The sequence below is a fragment of the Athalia rosae genome, chromosome 4 (genome assembly GCF_917208135.1).
Source record: "Athalia rosae chromosome 4, iyAthRosa1.1, whole genome shotgun sequence".
Lineage (NCBI taxonomy): Eukaryota > Metazoa > Arthropoda > Insecta > Hymenoptera > Athaliidae > Athalia > Athalia rosae.
This window is the reverse complement of record NC_064029.1, coordinates 12,056,519-12,075,517: the sequence shown is the minus strand read 5'-3', so window position 1 is coordinate 12,075,517 and position 18,999 is coordinate 12,056,519. Positions and strand designations below refer to the sequence as shown.

At 39.8% G+C, this 18,999-nt stretch overlaps 1 protein-coding gene across 1 annotated transcript; it reads left to right on the top strand.

Annotated features, from left to right (window-relative positions):
* The first annotated feature begins 18,056 nt into the window (after positions 1–18,056).
* LOC125500591 lies at positions 18,057–18,383 on the top strand. The gene has a single exon (XM_048653773.1). The coding sequence runs from the start codon at positions 18,057–18,059 to the stop codon at positions 18,381–18,383; it is 327 nt and encodes a 108-aa protein (XP_048509730.1).
* The last annotated feature ends 616 nt before the right edge of the window (positions 18,384–18,999 follow it).

The window sequence follows — 18,999 nt, the reverse complement described above, 5'->3', positions numbered from 1 at the left end:
GAAGAAATTCCTACGGACAATAGCGACTCGGATGACGAAAAAATATTGAAACCCTCGAGTAATACAATCATTCAAAACAGACCGGATACTATAAACAAAACCAGTAAAGCTCAAGAGGTTTCCAAAGCCAGACCAAATGTCCAAGTTTACAAAAAGCAGATGCCTGAATATATGACCAACCGCCCCTTCGTAATTCGACGCTCTACAAGACAACGTAAGCCGACTAAATGTGCATGTTGCAGTGGAAATAACCACACAGAGCGTAAAGAAGAATCGAAAGAACCTAAAAAGACTGCTATAAGTAATAAACAAGGTCAACAAAGTAAAACTTCCGATCAAAGACAAAATATTCAAATCCCTGAAATATCGGCGATTCTTGAAGAAATTGAAGAACTACAAGAAAATAATAGTAAAAATAAAGATAACATAGATCAGAATAATTTAGAAAATGAAGAACTACAAGACGACATGAGCGAGGATAAGGACAATATAGATCAAAACAATTTAATTCAAACTGATATTTCGAAGAATCAATCCGAAAATTTGGACCAATTAATAAATGCCAACATAACAAATACACCATTGCGTAATACTCCAAACACTAGTATAAGACCTTCAATACCCGGTATAACGGAAAACTTCAGTAACTTGATAGAAACACGGGATAACCTAGAGATGAAAAAAGATAACTACATTTGCTTTATTTCTGCAGATGGTACAGTATCAAGCGAAATAGGAAAACGTTTATTAGAAATGGGACTCCTGAATAAAATTACTCCGTTAAATAAATATAAAATAGGTCAAGTAATTATAACAGGTACTTCAAAAAAAACGGTATTTGCTCTTGTAACGCAGGAAAATGATCAAGATTCCCCGAAAGAAATAAACTTCTATAAAGCATTCAATAATCTAAAATCAACGATGGAAAACATGAAAATAAAAAGCGCAAGAATATCACGAGGCAGAAGCAACCTAAACGATACAGCCTGGATACGAATTAAAAATATAATCCGCGAAACGTTCGAAAAAACCCATATTCAAATAACAATCTGTAAGGACGAAATAATCATACCCCCGGTAGAGCAAAGACAAAAAATAATTCAGGAAAACCATGAATCACCAATCGCAGGCCACAAAGGCGTTACTAAAACTTACAATAGAATTAGACAGAAATATTTTTGGGACAATATTAAAAAACAGGTGGAAGATTTTGTCAGAAAATGTGTAAGCTGTCAGAAAAAGAAATTAGTACGAATTAAAACAAAACAACCAATGGTCATTACAGACACTTCTGCAAACGTTTTTGATAAATTAGCACTCGATATCGTAGGACCTATTAATACACCTTCCGATAAGGGTTATAAGTATATCCTTACGATGCAAGACGACCTCTCAAAATTTGGTTTAGCAATACCATTAGTCAACGCAACAGCGAACAATATAGCAGAAGCCTTAGTAGTAAATTTTATATGCAATTACGGATGCCCAAAATTAATTCTAACAGATCAAGGAGCAGCATTTATCGGTCAAGTAATGAAAATATTAGCTAAAGCCTTCAAAATCAATCAAATAAAAACTCATATCAATTAGTCTACGGACGTGATGCACGTTTACCTTCAGAATTTCCATACATAGACGAAGTGCTTACCTATGACGATCATGTTAAAAATCTCACACTTAAACTAATAGAATCCAGAAACACAGCTCGCGAAAATTTAGAAAAAGCAAAATTAAAATCCAAACAGTATTATGACAAGAAAATTAACCCCGTGAATTTCAAAATTGGACAAGAAATATATTTAGTCAAAAATCAAAGGACCGGAAAATTAGACGATAATTACAAAGGTCCATATAAAATTACGGAAATTTTTCCAGACAAAAACGACATAGAAATCGAATTGAATAAAAACAAAAGAAAAATAATACACTGCGATCGAGCTAAAATAGCTTACTAATAGTTTCACTAATACAAACATTCCCTCACATCAGCGTACGTTTCTTTCCAGGACCGAAAGAATGGACACGTCCAACATCAGGTCAACCCTCATGGGACTTTTAATCCTTACTCTTCGGACAGGTAATAGCTTAATAGCCTACGACTGCGGCGCCCCATCTATGAATATTACAACTTTGTCCCTACTTAATATCAAAGAATGCGATATTCCAATTTCTAAACCGATAACTAACACTACGAAAATTCAACCATTACAGACCGCAGATTTTTCCCATGTAAAAATAGTACAATGCAAAATCGAGATACATAGATCTGTATATCATTGCGGTATGCATTCGCATATCTCAATGGTAACTAACGGAGACATTGAATATATAATAGAAACTTCACACGAAGAATGTAACAAAATAATTAACACCAGATCCTATACAACATATAATAGTGTGTTCTACAATATACCGCTGAATACAACCTCTTCTAGAACAATTAAGTTAGCAGGAAGCGCAGATAGTGATGGAACATGCAAAGGCGAACGATTCTCAGATCACTACGGCTCTTGGGAAAGCGTAGTGGTTCAAGGCCAAATATTTTTTACGATCCAAGAATATCTAGCAACAGTTAATCTAGAGAAAAACGAAATAATCCTTCGTTCCGGTGTTAGATGCACCTATTCCGCGGGAGATTGCATGGATCTCGAAGGTGGTAATACATTTTGGAGTTTAATCCCGATCGATCAATGCAAATTTCATAGATTCACAGTGCTGTACGAAGGAAAGGCCCAAAAAATTAAAGACAACTCAATTCATAAATATGGCGAAGAAATCTATTCCTTAACCTCTGATGAAATAACCTTCGCACTTTCCGTTAGGGGCTACCTTCCAGTCTGTGGTTATAAACTCATTAAAACAGAACATCCACGACTCTTTATCCTGGATAGAGAGGATGGAGATTTTTTCGCACGTAAAACAGGAATCGCAGTAACTAATATGGACATGTTCACCTATATAAATTCAAAATTCGTTTACCTTGAACGCCACCTCCGTAATCAAATAATATCCCTATACAACGACGTAATTATGCAAGAATGCAAATTGGAAAATAGAGTCTTGCACAATTCCCTAGCTCTAGCTCCTCTAGCTCCAGCCGAATTCGCGTATCACTTTATGAAAAAACCCGGATATATAGCGCATATCTCGGGAGAAGTCGTCAGGATAGCCAAATGCGTACCTGTTGAGGTAAAAACCCGCAAAACCGAAGCATGTTTCCAAGAATTACCAATCTCCAGAGGCAATGAAAGTCTATTCATGTTACCTAGAACGCACATCCTCGTAAAAACCGGAAATCAAATCGACTGTAACTCTTTTCTTGCTCCTATGTATAATATTAATAATGCTTGGTATCAAGCCCTGCCGCAATTAGCTACCGCTATAGCACCAGAGGAAATCTCGGCATAAACTAAAAGCTCGTGGAAATATGAAAACCCCTCTAACCTTGCATCTGGTGGAATCTATTCAGTTGAAGATCTAGATAAATTACGCCACAATATCATGTTCCCGGTCGAAAAACCAGCTGTATTACATACTATCGCAAGAGAGGCTACGGGACAAGAATCCCTACATCAAGGAATCTCAGTCAATAACTTAATAGATGAAAACGCAATTAAACACACCATCGAAAAAGCGTGGGGACGAATTTACAGTTTTTTTTTACACAGTCGGTACCTTTAGTGTCACGCTAGTCGGTGCATGGGTGACCTTCAGAGCCATTAAATTCGCGATAGATACCCTTGTTCACGGCTACGCCCTTCACACCATTTACGGGTGGAGTCTATGGCTTCTCGGAGCACTATGGGATTCAGTAACAAACTTGCTTCTACACCTTAACAATAATCGGATGAATCAAAAGCCCCAGACCAATGTAGGAAACCCGGATAATGAAAATGACAATCCGAACAACCCTCGGGCTAATCAAGAAAATTTCGAAATGATCCAAATCAACTCACAAAATAACCAGTAATCGGAAAGCCAAACCACAACTCAAACACAAGACACAACAACAATTAATACAGCAGCCCAGCAGCGCCGTTTTATGTAAAGAATTAAGATCTTAATAATTAAACTATAGATATAAGCCTTAAAATAATCAATTCATGAGCATATGTATAAATGAAAATGTTTATTAAATTACATTAGTTCGTAAAATTCAAAAATCCCTCCTCTCTGCTTCCAAGCGGGATGAACCCAGTCATTGACGGGATGATCCTTGCCCCATTGCCCCGCGTGCAGCCACCTTATACCAAATACGTCAAAGGCTTCATCACCGACATCGTTTTCAAATTCATCTTCGACAACTCTTCGGCAAATGCGGATCATGCGCCGCTCGCGACGCACAGCCTGTGCCCTCGCGACAGAAATATAAGGGCCGTGTTCTTTTAGGTTTGAAGGACGGATCTGTAACAAAAATTCCAGTTTAAATCACAGAAACAATTCGAACACCGACTCACATCACTCGATAAACACTCACTTGAGAACCCCACGACACCGAAATTAGCAACTCAGTTTTTTCAAAACTCGAATGCATTTTCTTTCTTGTTTCCTTCGCTTTGCAACTACTAATTACCACAGCGGTACGAAGAGAAGTTTGTATTAGCCGATATCGCACCTTAACCCGTGCTTTTATATACTCTAGCCACGCCGAATTTTAAAAAAAAAAAAACAAGAAACCACTCCCACCAAGACAAACTGACCAATCTCACGATAACCAAATACCCATAAAAAACTACCCCTTTTCCTTGAACTTTGTACCTACCTCATAGACTAAATCTACGCCCACAAACGCCCAGTATAACTCCAACACGAAATTCAAGAACAAACTTATTCGAGAACGTAAGAAAAATCTTACAAATGAAAAACTCGAATTGATAACCACGGAAAGAACCATAAAAATCATGAAGAAAAATATTCAATTTTTATTTACATTTATGTACTAACATAGCTAATAATCAAGACACTTACATTTCGTAATGTGTTTAAATAATAAATTTTACACCACAATAATTTTACAATTAGTTAACACTTACCATAATTGATTAAGTAATTATTATGAATTCATACACATACACTTACCCCAAAAATGTAATCGTTAACTACTCTTCAAAATTACATCTGTATCAAAATTGTTACACCACACTATACTGAATCATGTAACCAAACCTAGAATACTATCCATTAGTCCATAATCATGTAATTAAAACTCATCATTCATATTATTCTCGTTAATCATAAGTTATATTTTAAGCCCGAATATCCATAAGATAGTTCCAGAATATTCATGTCGGTACGACAGCTCCCGCTTTACTTCAAGCGAGGACGCTCGAATTCTAAGGGGGGAGGTGTTACATCCTCACCAGCAACCCCTAGAAACCTTTACTTACCGACACACGATTACTACTAGTTTAGATTCATATCTTCTGTTTTCCAGTATCTTAGAGAAATCCACTTTACCTACAATCAATCCATCCCCTTCAATCATATGAAATATGTAATTAGAAAAAACCATCTATGATAGACATAATTTTTTCCAATTCTTTTATTAAACTCATAGCCTTGATTAATATAAACACCAATATCATTTATGTAAACTCGAACTCGGAGAATTTCTTGAAACGAAGAGTCTCGTTATATTGAGAATAAGGACAGCTACTTCCCCCTAGAACCTAGAACCTCCCCTCATCGCTCGTCGCTTGGACCACTTACCCAATCGACTCGCATCATGAAAACCCTAAACAAATCCCAAAAAACCCAAGAACTATCAGCCAATGAGACCACCCTCTCCAGCATCCCGCCAAACTAAACTATCCCTTCTTTTCCAAATTACGAACCTTCCTTTTTGAGTCAAGATCCTATTCCATCTCTTCTATCCAGAACCTCCAAGAATAGAACATCTCTCCAGAAATAAAAACAGTTATCTCAAGATCATACATTCAGACTTAAAACCGTTAAGAATTCGATCAAAGAAATTCAAAGAGTGCGAGTAAAAATCAAGATCACTGTATCAAACAACATAAAGTTAAATCCTGTAAACAAAATCAAATCTGTTATCCAGCTACAATAGTAAAAATAACCAAAGATCATAATTTGACCTTTGCAATAAACTAAAATTTACTTGAATTCGCATCTAAATAATTATTTCAACTACGCTTAGTAGTGGCTGACAAACCCACATCTACCTTTAGTTAGAGTTGTTAGATCGATACGATAACTATCTATCGACCTACCATCGAAGACGTAACACCGTTTTCCTTGTTCATCCGCAAGTTGATGATATGGTATATTTTGATTCAAGCGTTATATGTTACGGGGGGATTCAGGTGTGCAGGCTTCTTTTTTTTTCATTATAAATCGATCGTAAAACTATCAAGAGACTCGGTAGAGTCTCACGCCAAGTACATTCAAAAGAACGGGCGGACTACCGAGTATCTTCACTGCTAGGGGATAGAAAAAGCGCTGTAGGGCCGACTGTTTTATTAGGTATCTCCTAAATCAAAAGCATTTTGGGAAATTTGGATGCACTTTCGCTATATGAATCGCGGACGAGCTGTCATTTAAGTGTAATTTCAATAACGTCAGTGGTCGGAGAGCTGGGATATGATAATCTTTGATCAGCGGTAGGTCGTTTCGATCGGATTCAACACCGTCGTCATCGTACAGCCAGCTATATCCAAAACCATTCCAACATAATTCTGTAGAAGAGAAACCGCGGGTGTGGTTATTCCCTATACTGTGATTGGGCCCCAGAAAAGCGGCGCTCTCATGGCTACCGCTTGCCGCGCTGGCAGCTGATATCGGAGCCCGTCTAGTGGCAAGTCAACACAATGGCGGCACAGAATAGAAGTGACGGAATCGTCATTGCTGGGATGTGTGTTGTATTTTACATGCCCTTGTGATAACACTCTTAGTTCCATGAACGAACATAAATAATCCTGGTAATAAAACTCTGAATAGTGCGACATGTTTGTCGACTTGATCGATGATCGAAATATCGGGTGTTCACTCACCAGCTCGTCGTCCGTTTGTGAGGTTAGAAGGACAAAGCTCGTCGAATCATCGGTAATCGCTACCGACAGTGATTGCCTTATAAAATTTTCAATATATCGTAAAACAGATGTATTGATTGATGCTATGCAAGGTGATCAAGTTCGTCGAATTCGCGAAGCAATCACGTGAGTAACAAACAGCATGGGTGCGAGTCAATCATAAACTTTGAGTTTCTAACATATTCCAACGTACCCACTGTCTCGAATCAAAACAACCAGACTTTCCTCTTGTTCCACAAGCATACGGATATCGCAAAATACAGCAGTTTCTGCTCCAATGACACAAATCGAGGGTTCCTATTCCTACAGGAAAATCAACGCCGAACGATCCAACACTACTACCCGGATTTCACAAAAAGATGTTTTCCCTCTTGGCACGCCACAAACTTGGGGTTCCTTTCCAATCCTACTCGGTTATAAAACCTGTAACAAAATCAGAGAGAGAAAAACTTTCCAAGATGGAGGTCTCCCGCTGATACTGTTCGTCATTACAAGTTGCAGGTGACAAAATCCAACCTACCTCCCCCAAAGTTGTATATAAGTCAATCATAACCAATGCCTCCCTAATGTACCTGCTGTGCTGTATCAACGCAAATAACACTTTCCTTTCCACCACAAGCATTTCGATACCGAAGGATGCAGCAGTATTTGTCCTAATACGACGAATCAATGGATCCTACTTCCACAGGTGAAATGAAGTCAACAAATTCTTTGGCTCTTTCCATGTAAAGTCACGAAAGAATTCGGTCTCTCTTCTGGGACTTCACAAACGGAAAGCTCCTCTCCAATCCTACCCGCCGACAAAAGTTCCAAACGACCGAAACGCAGGAAGACTTTTCAAAACAAAGAAGGTTTACGTCCAATGAGGTGCGTCGTCAGCTGCAGTCAAATCACTTACTGGCCACGCACCCGGCAGTTGTCGGTAAGCCAACTATGACGTTTGCCTGCCATTGGTACTTACCATATCGCTTCATCACAACTAACATATTCCTTTGTCCTAGAAGCATACTGATTTTGAAAGATTCATCAGCACTTGTTCTATTGCTACAGTCCAAGAGTTCCTTCCCAAAGACCATCGTCGAGCAAATTGACGATGAAAAATCCGGAGCTCCCTTCCACATCACCCGAAACCAACTAGTCTTTCTCCTGGCACAACACTCACGAAAAACCTTTCCAAACGCGATCCCACTAGGGGACGAGAGCTGTAGCGAATCGAAAGGTAAACAACTTTCCAACGCGTAGGTTTCTTTGACAAGAATCTTGCTTCAATAGCTAGATCGAGTTCTGGTCGCCGAATGTGACTCAAGTATGACGTTCATCACTCTCTCAACCCTTTGTACATACAAATCCGTAATGACTAACACCATCCTCTTTCCTACTAGCATACCAATATCGATGGAAGAATCGGTTCCCGTTCTAATACCGCAAACCAAGAGTTCCTGCACCCTTAAATAAACCGAAGATGAAAAATCCGGAGCTCCCTTCCACGTTACCTGAAAAAAGACAGTCTTTTTTCTGGCACTTCATAGAACACGGGCTTCTCTACAAATGGTAAAAAGATGAGATCTTGCTCCTGAAGCGCCCATGTTGAGTCTCAATGTTCCAGTTCAAATTCAGCAAAAACATAAAACCTACCTATCAGCTACACAGTTTGCATCGAAATGTCATTACCTCATGTTCATTCTGCCACCGCAAACCGAACTCAAAGTCTAGTGACAGTTGATTTCAGTTGCCTCAAGTTCTGTTACAATTCACAAAAATTTCAGCCAAGGAATAGTCCTGAAAAATAAATAAAGGAAAAAAAGAAAAAGGATGAAGCAATGCTCACGAGGGTTCATACATCATCATCAGTTCCATAGCTGATTTTTTGTTATTAAAAACGTATTACTGTCATTGAATGTTTGCCTATCTGACAATGTTGTGTTGAGATATATCTTTGTGCAACTTCTCCTTTGACTCATCTCTGAAGCTACCGTAGATGGAATCGGCTGCACAGCCTACGTCATAATGTCGTTTCACTGTCAGTTCACTGTCATTTAGGAATAGCAGATCTAACGCAAAACCCGCTGACTGTTGATTTGAGACAAGCCCTGTAATAATAATAATAACAATGACAACAGCAATAATTATAGTCATACTAATATTATAAAACAAATGTAGCTTACCTTAAACGAAGAGTGAAGAGAAATGGAAAAGAGCCCAACACAACCAAGAACAGTAGAAAACAATGCTGTCGTAAAAACGACTCATCCTTTCTTATTAGAACTTTTCAAAAGCGTTCAATGTTGATGACAGCGTTAACAAACACAGCGGAGCGTGGTTGCACGAAACGATGGCCATGCTTCGATATGAGCTGGAAGCGCTGAAAATCTAGAGGAAGAGGAACGGAGCTTGTGGAAAGTCCAGTAGTGAGACAAAACATTACTGACAGGGGACCTATTCACTAACTTTTCGGTACGGTTGGACCGAGCGGTACGGTACCGAAGGCCAATCAGATCTCGGTAAATCTGAATTACCGCTGAATTACCGCTGAATTACCGAGATCTGATTGGCCTTCGGTACCGTACCGCTCGGTCGAACCGTACCGAAAAGTTAGTGAATCCCAGCGCTTACAACTAATATCGGAATGTAGCCGACATTGTTTGAAATCAGCACTAAGCGTAAATTCCCTAGTCTCCGACCAATGGCAAGTGTCTCGTTCACCGTAGGTACAGTTACGAATGAGATCTCGCGCTATCGGAATCCAATATATCATGGTTCGCTCTCGATGACAGCTCTAATTTTGTAGCTGAGGTTGTAGAGTGCACTTTCAGATTACGTTGTTTTCATAAAGTTTCAATCATTTTCAGAGTTAGAGTCGCGACAGAACAACCCACACCCTATTAATTGTAACAAGTGCATCTGCATTAGTAAGGGATTAGCTAGGCTAGGTCGCGTGGGTCTATTAATAATTAGGTGCGTTAGGATAAATAGGTTAGTTAGGTTAGGACGTCCTCCATCTCTAGAAATCTCACGATTTCGAGAAAGGCTGCTCTAAGCGCCACAATCTGCTGCTTTACGCAATCAGATCAGTTGTTGCTCTGCAAACAACGCATTGCTGCTTTACGCTCAACATATTGCTGCTTTACGCACAATACAAAGAGATAGAGGACTTTAAACTAAACGATTAACCAACTCGCAATCATGGTCAGTTTGCAGATACCAGTTGTTAACGACAGGCTACTAAATGTCATTGAATCTGGCGAATGGCTGTATGATGATCATATGGATCATTTTTCAATGCTTCTGAAAGAATTTTCAGAATATGCACCTCAGGAGACGTGGCGGGTACAGATGCCAGGTACGATAAAACCTGTATCACCTACCACCAGGCATGTGCAAATTTTGCACAGTGGCACGCACGGAGCGCAACACTGGGTTTGAAGTTACTACGATACAAAATCGATATGCATATACGATTCTATGAATTCAAAGGTGCTCCACAAGGATCACGAAATATATTTAAGGGCGTTGTTTCCCTTCTATAACTTCCACCAGAATCCTGTACAATTTCCTACAGTACAGCGACAGCCCAATGGGTCTGATTGTGGAGTATTTGCGACTGCTTTTGCCATTTCTCTTATATATGGGGAAAAACCTGATCAGGTAACATATCATGCAACCCTTATGCGGGCGCATTTGTTAAAATTATTCAAAAACAATGTAATCCAACAGTTTCCATACGTGGACGGAATAAATAGCGCTTCGGCGGTCAAGGTCATCTCTTCTCCCAAACGTCAAATGCCACGTGAAATCAATCGCTTGACAAATGAGGTTAGGCAAAATAAAAAGCTGCGGAAAGATTCGCAAAACAGTGCAAAAAAAGGACGTTACTGAACAATCAGCAAAACAAGTCAACAAACCGCCTGAATCGGTATTGGTAACTGTTCTTCCCGTTCTTAATCGCAATGACAATCAGTTAGTTAATGATAAGACTTGTCTCACAACACAAGATCCTTCTGTTAATAAAAATAGAGAGAAGATATCTCTTGAAAATCAAAAGAGCGCGGTTCGCCCTACACCGCATTTGGATGCTACGTCCAAAGACATAATAACATCAGGTGGGTGGTTGACTGACCTGCACATGGATCATTTTAGTCATATCGTCAAAAAATGTTCGTCATATTTACCCCAAGAAACGTGGAGAGTTCAAATGCCGGACACAATTAAGTCAGTTTCATCAAAGGTAAAGCATGTGCAAATACTGCATAGCGGTAATACAGGATTAGACGGGCACTGGGTGTGCAGTTGTTTTGACGGTAAATCACTCCGCATATATGATTCATTAAACAGAAAGACTCTTCATGAGCACCATGAGATATACTTGAAAAAACTGTTTCCTTTCTATCAGTTTCAGAGCAAACGTATCAAATTCCCTCAAGTCCAACAGCAAAGTGATGGATCCGACTGCTATTGCATTCGCGATATCGCTTATTAATGGTCAGAAGCCATCAAGAAAAAATTACGATATCTCTCAGATGCGAACACATCTGCTAAAAATATTCGAAAGCAACCTTATGGAAAACTTCCCATGCATCAACAAGAAAAGAAATATTGTTTCGGTAAATACTAGTTCCTCTAGAAAACGTCAGGCACCTGGCGAAGATGTCGGGGGACAATGTGTAGAACAAAGTAAAAAGAGAACTTTATCGGACGAGATAGCACAGATCAGAAATAAAGTACCGTCAAAAAAAAATACCCATCCACCGCAAAAGGATGTGAATAATAATAATGATGACGATAATATTAAACAAGATGATGATGATAAGCCACGGAAATCGATTCAGAAAAATATACCCTCAGATAAGTCCCCCGTGGAACCACATGATAGCAATAGATTAGGACACGTATTGTCGGTTGTAAATGATCAGACTCATGATCATCAAGAACAAACGCTCGTCGATGAGCGTATTTCAGACCTCGAAAAACGTAGAGAACAAAATAGAAAATGTTATCATTCCAATAATGAAAAGCTGAGAGCTCGACAGCGAGACCGTTATGTCATGGATAAAGAAAAACGCCTTGCTAGAAAAAAAAATAGATATCTGCTTGGCATTGATCATCAGCGAACTCTGAAACGTAAACGTTATATGTCCAACATTGAGAAAGAACGTGAACGGCTCCGTAAACGGTACGCTGCTCAAACAGAAAGAGAATGCGCGCGACTGAGAGCTAATTATTTACGCCGTCGCGATTTGCAGATGCAATATAATAAATTTTACTACATACGAACCAAGAAAAATGATGACGTGAGGCAAAAAATGAGTGTCGCTAGCAGAATCCTCACGAAATATCGTCTTATCCGAGCGACAAACTCGAAGGCAGTAAGGCAATCCAAAGAGAAATATGTAGCAAAGATCTTACCAAGAATAAGTGAACAATGCAAAATCGAGAGCAGGTTAAAAGCGGAATCCATAATAAATTGGTGTCTCCATGAGAGAGAATGTAACATCATTATGTTAAAAAAAAAATTACTGATCGTCCAGAAACAGGCGCAAATTTTTTCAACAAAAGCTGCCGAATGTCCCGATTACAGTATTGAGAATAAGCTAGATGCTATATGCGGTCCATCCAAACATATTGCTTCTGGTGAACCCTATTTTGCAGAAGCTGCATACAGGAGTGTTCAATTATCAGACTCAATCATAATCAACCGAACGGGGCAAGCAGTAAATATCTTACCATTGGTCGATACAACAAAATAATTAAAAAGCATGAAAAAAAGTTGGCTTTGCGGTAACACGTGTGAAACTCAAGATATACATCAACTGACCAAGTACGTTAGTTTTCTGCGAATCATATTGACGTGCACGTTGAAAAATTTTCATAAATTCATTGTGCAATTGGATTGTACGGTAAAATACGTAGACGTTAAGTTGAGTCATTCACAAGTGTGTTACATGGATGACGCCATCTGCAAATCAATATTTTTACCTGTCCAGGTATTAGCACCACATTTCCCTTCGGTGCGATACATACAACGGTTAGTATGCAATTCAGTGAACTGTTTCGAGAAAATACTCACCATAGACAAAGCTCTGGACGAAGGTGACGTAACGAAACTGAAAGAAACATTACCGAGTTTAAAACATTAACAAAGCGATCTATTGAAACTCCGCGGTACGTATGTGTATCCTGCGAAAAACTCTGTTTCCAAAGAGAGGTCACGAACGTTCAGAAATTCAGGAAACCCATGACTAGTCTCTTATGGGCAGAATTGATGCAACACGTCGCAGCTCGAGGTAACGATTGCGATTATGTTTGCAATTACTGTCTCCCAAAGCTTCGCCAAGACAATATGCCACCGAAATGCATATTAAATAAACTCGCTACCGAGTCGGTACCTGAAGTTATATCGTGCTTAAATGATTACGAGCGAATTTTGATTCAGAGAGCCAAGGCATTCCAAATTATTCAAAGAATGGGCACCGTGGCAAAAAAAAATTTACCACACAGAGAGATGGTGCAAAAAGTTGAGGGCAGAACATTCCATTTGCCCCTGCCCCTCGAAGAAACTTTAAAAAAAGTTTGCCGTCAAACGGATCCAATTAATCTCGAACACGTATTTTACATCCTGGTTCGTAGTATCCCAACAAAATCAAAATTAGTTTGGGAACAACTAGTCGATATGAATAAAGTGTGTGAAGCGTTAGTCTGGCTCAAAGCGAATAATCCTCAGTATTCGAAGATCGAGCTGCCAGCATCAGCTGATCTTCTGCTGGCCCATGTAAAAGAAGTGGAATTCCAAATACAAGACAATCGAGATACAAACACAGTTTCTGATCACGAAGACGATCCTTTAGTCGAAAAAAACGAGATTCACGATGAAATAGAAGCTGACGAGCGTACAGCGTTACTCACTCAGGCTTCGGCATCGGATGCGCTGTACGAACAGTTTACTATACCTATATCCGATGTACGAAAAAAAAGAAAATGAAACGGCGACAAATCTCTATCAAATGTTGAGAATTCACGACTTGCTATTAGATAACCGTGAAAAAACACTAGACTTGCAATGTTTTCCGCACTTATATCCTTACGGTTGTAACGGACAACACGAAGATAGACCCAAACGTCTTACTCATTTCGAATTTATCAAATCGAGACTTATGTTAAAGCATTCACAATTTAGAACCGATCAACAATACCTTTTCTATCTATTGAACGATGCTAACAACAGACAACTAAGCGGTGGTATTTATCACAAATTAAATATCATTAATCCAAAGGAGCGATTTACCGCAGCAAGTTATTTGAGTAAGCTTTCCGAGGAAGAGTTGGAAGGAAATTTGAATGCTATATTTGCAAGACTGCGTAATACGGAGCAATATTGGAGTCGGCCAAGAAATGACGTATCCTGCATGATATATAATTACGGACCGGCGACATGGTTCCTCACATTAAGTCCAAGCGAATGGTTGTGGTCGGATATGACAGAATATCTACGCGAAGTCGGAGGCTCCTCCACCGCAAAGATGTCACCCAGTCAGTTGGTGGCCTCTGATCCAGTGTCTGCATCCAGATTTATCGAAAATAAGTTCAAGGCTATGCTCGATTTCATATGTTCTCCAGATAAACTCATTGGGGAAGTAACGCATTTCTTCTGGAGGCGAAAATACCAAGGTAGAGGAACGCAGCATTTTCATTTAATGATCTGGATCAAAGACGCTCCGATTCTTGGAACGTCTTCCAATCAAGAAGTAGCAAACTTCATTCTCAAATATGCTACTTGCAGAATGCCATGTAAAAATGTTTCACCAAACCTCCATCGTCGTATTAATACACATCAACGGCATACACATAATTCCTATTGTTTGCGAAGTAAAGCAAACAAAAATGGCAAAATTGGAAAAGTGTGTCGTTTCGGGTTTTCTAGACCAATCACGAATAATTTCGTTATGCGAGAAGTGGCCATTTCGATTGCTGGTAGACGGACGCTAAAGTCTAAAAACCGATTGTATGACCTGCCCCGCTCTGAAAAGGAAGCCAATATCAACGACTACAACCCGGCAATTCTTACGGCCTGGGAAGGGAATATGGACATTCAGTTCATCGGAGAAAAATCTACACTCCTGAATCGATATGTCACCAAATACGTTGCTAAGCCTGAAAAAAGCAACTCAGACACGACTTTCGAAGACATAAATTCCACGAAATCTCTGTGTAGTCGTCTATGGAATTTTGGTTTGCGCATGTTGAATCATAGAGAGTGTGGAGCTCTTGAAGCCGCAGATACTCTATTAGGAATCGCTTTGTATGGCACAGATCCGGAAACTACCATCAGGTGGGTTGACGTGAACATAATTAGAAATAGAAAAGTAAAATCTCGTAAGGAAATCGAAGCCTTGGAGGCCGATTCCACTGAAATATTTTGTGATTCGTTAGTCGATACGCATTATCCCGCACGACCAAGGGAATTGGAAGCTACCAACCTCTACGATTTCGTACAATGGTACGACATAACTAAGGTAGAGCCCACAGGTCAAGATGTAGAATATTATACGATGGGATAGATGGGATGGGATGTACTTAAAGAAGCGTAAGCGTCCATGCCTAGTAAATCACTACAAAAATAACGTGAATATTCAACCCGAACGTTATTTCTACGCCTTGCTGCTACTCTTTCAACCATGGAGAGATGTAGATGAACTCCGCAACGGGTGCGATACTTATGCTGAGTCATTTCAGTCAATGCAATTAGAACTTGCACAAGCACTAGAATATCACAAACGCATAACCGAGGTACAAAAAGGTATGGAATATGTGAAGGAAATGATTGAAAAACAATTCGCAGATAATGCGAAAGACAATGATAATTCATAAAATAGCGACACTGTACCACTCGGCTGCGTACCTATCGAGGCTGAAGGTGCAATGAAAGAATTCAAAGACGCTGCTGAGAAAGTCGAAACTGTAGACGTTTCAGAAATGATAAGCAAGCTAAACATGGATTAGAAACGAGTTTCTGATCAGGTTATCAAAGCGGTGGGTTCAAATCAAATCCTACGTCTTTACGTCAGTGGCGAGGGAGGAACTGGTAAGAGCTTCCTCATTAAAACTATCAGATGCTGCATTAAGCAGCATGCTAGTAAAGATACTGCAATAACCGCCCCAACCGGAATAGCAGCATTCAATGTTGACGGCTTGACTGTTCATAGGCTTTTTCAATTGCCAGTTGAACAAGGCCGCACTCCAAAATACAAACCGTTGTCAGACGCGGTCCTCAAAACCATACGGGACCAACTGAAAAACGTTGCCCTGATAGTGATAGACGAAGTTTCGATGATCTCGAACGTAACGTTTATGTACATACATCTTCGATTAGTCGAAATCTTCAATACCGCAGACTGTGAAGATGGTTGGTTTGGTAATAAGCATATTCTCCTTTTCGGCGATTTGCTACAACTTCCACCAGTTCACGAGGGACCCTCCTTCACAAAATTATCGAACACCGATGTCGAAAAACTCATAGGTGCAATGGGCAGTGTGGATCTGTGGTGTAATTTATTTACATACGACGAACTGACGATCAATATGAGGCAAAAGAATGATCGAACTTATCGCGAGATACTCTCACGAATACGCCTTGGGATCGTTACTGATATGGACACGAAAATGTTGTCATCGAGGAAAATCATATTCAAAGCAACCGAGTTCAGAGACAGAATACGAGAACTTTGCAACTATATAAATAATTTACCAATCGACACAGTCTGTTTACTTCCCACGTGTCGCATGTGTGATGTTCTCAATGAAGCTATGTTGAGCGCAATTCAGACTGACGGGATACACTTATTGGCTCATGATACGGTTGATTGTCCACCGTACTTCAAAAAAAAAGTTCAGAAAATGTTGAACACGGATGACGAAGACAGTTCTCGAACTGCAGGTCTTGCAAAAATGATTATTGTGAAAATTGGTTCGAAGATAATGATTAGACGGAACATTGATGTTACGTTAGGCCTCGTCAACGGCACTATTGGTACAATAACGGCAATATCCCGAGCTGCTGATACCGGCGACATAGAAACAGTGCAAATTGTCTTAGCTACAAGCGTCGTACATATTTTGGAGCGCGTTGATGTGAAATTTGAGGTAATGGAAGGCGCCTTTGTTATCCAAAGACAATTCCCTATTTGCCTCAGTTACGGTATTACAATTCATAAAAGTCAGGGCCTAGGTTTGAAGAATGCCGTAATCGATGCAGGTAATTCCGTATTTGCTTGTGGCCAAGTGTACGTTGCTCTTTCACGAGTAACTTTATTAGAAGGTCTGCATTTGATCAATTACGATCCATATTCTGTGTTAGTGAATGGGGCAGCCATTTTAGAATACAATAGATTGAGAAAAGAGTATCGTCCAGATCTCATACCGATGCCTCTCACGTCAGTAAGAGCACAGAAAGTACCTGACTGCAGATGGTCGATTGCAAAAGATGTTGTCACATGTCAGGTACCAGCTGAAGAAAAAACTGCAGCCAAATTGTGGCAAATAAAAGGCTTACGAAACGTCGATCACGTTTCTTGCTACGCTAACGCAACGATCCAGTGTATATTTCACTGTAGAACATTCAGGGACCATTTATCACGTCAAAATCAAACAGACGATATTTTTAAAATATTGATCGATTGTTATGCTAGATCAGAAGCCCAAGTAAATGTATTTCCTGTCAGGGCACTTGCGGGTGAACACTTTACTGCAAATGAGCAACAAGATGCTTCAGAATTTTTAGCCGGTTTAATTTCTCACTGCGATAATCTCAGCATAATAGTTGAGCACCAGCTCACGATAAAACTGCACTGCAAAGATTGCGGTTACACTAATACCTCAATCGAACGGTGTAACATATTGTTACTGGCGCTGCCCAAATCTTGCAAAAAACCACCGAGCTTATCTGACCTAATCAATGATAATCTCTCGCACTGAAAAACGGTCGAAGGATCGTGCAGTACTTGTAAATCGAAAGAAATGAGCGTAAAAACTGACATATCATCAGCAAACAGGTGTTTAATTATTCAGCTAATGCTATTTTCAGTAGAGAATGGAAAAGTCACGAAAATGAATGGTTACGGTATAAAAGCAGTACCTACAGAGAAAATCATGATCTGCACCAAAGTGTACAAGGTTGATAGTGCGATATTCCACCATGGCCGCAACATAACCGAAGGGCATTATACAAGCATGCTTCGAGAAGGGACGTCTGCCTGGGTGAACGCTAATGACGCGAACATCAGAAAACAACCCTGGCCAAGAAATGCTAAGGACGCATACATATTCTTCTTGCGGCAAATCTAAAGGCAGTGCCAGAAATATTGTAAGAATATGAAGATAACTACAACAAGCGAACTAAACAGACTCAATGCAATCGCGTTTATAAGCCCTGCATGTCAGTAACTCCGCCATTGGCGGTCCCAAGCCCGGATGAGAAAGGAGGAGGGCTGCATGCAGGGTTTATAGTGACAAAAATATATCCAGCAGAACTAAGTGCAATACTTGAAATGAATTAGATATTCCTATTATATTCCTTACAAACACGCAGGGCGCCCTAGATCGACCGAGGAAATGAAAGTTTTAACAACATTGATAATGGAACGCCTCTTACAACTTTCAGCTTCGAACTAAAGATACATTAGGGCAAAATAATAATCGGAGAACACTGCGCTTCGTGCCATATACAGAGAGGACTCGTGGATGCGGGCCAGCGAAGCTCACGCACGTAAAATTTTCGTGGTGGACTGAGAAATGTCAATCCAAAGTACAACTCGGCCTTCATTTGTCGCGGTAGCACCACTGCGTCAACATTCCGATATTATCGCAGCAGTTGGATTTTAGAAAAATTCAGAATGCAGTGTTTACTATCAGATGCCGTACGGCTAATGTTTATAAGCATTCGTGTTTAGAGAATGCACTC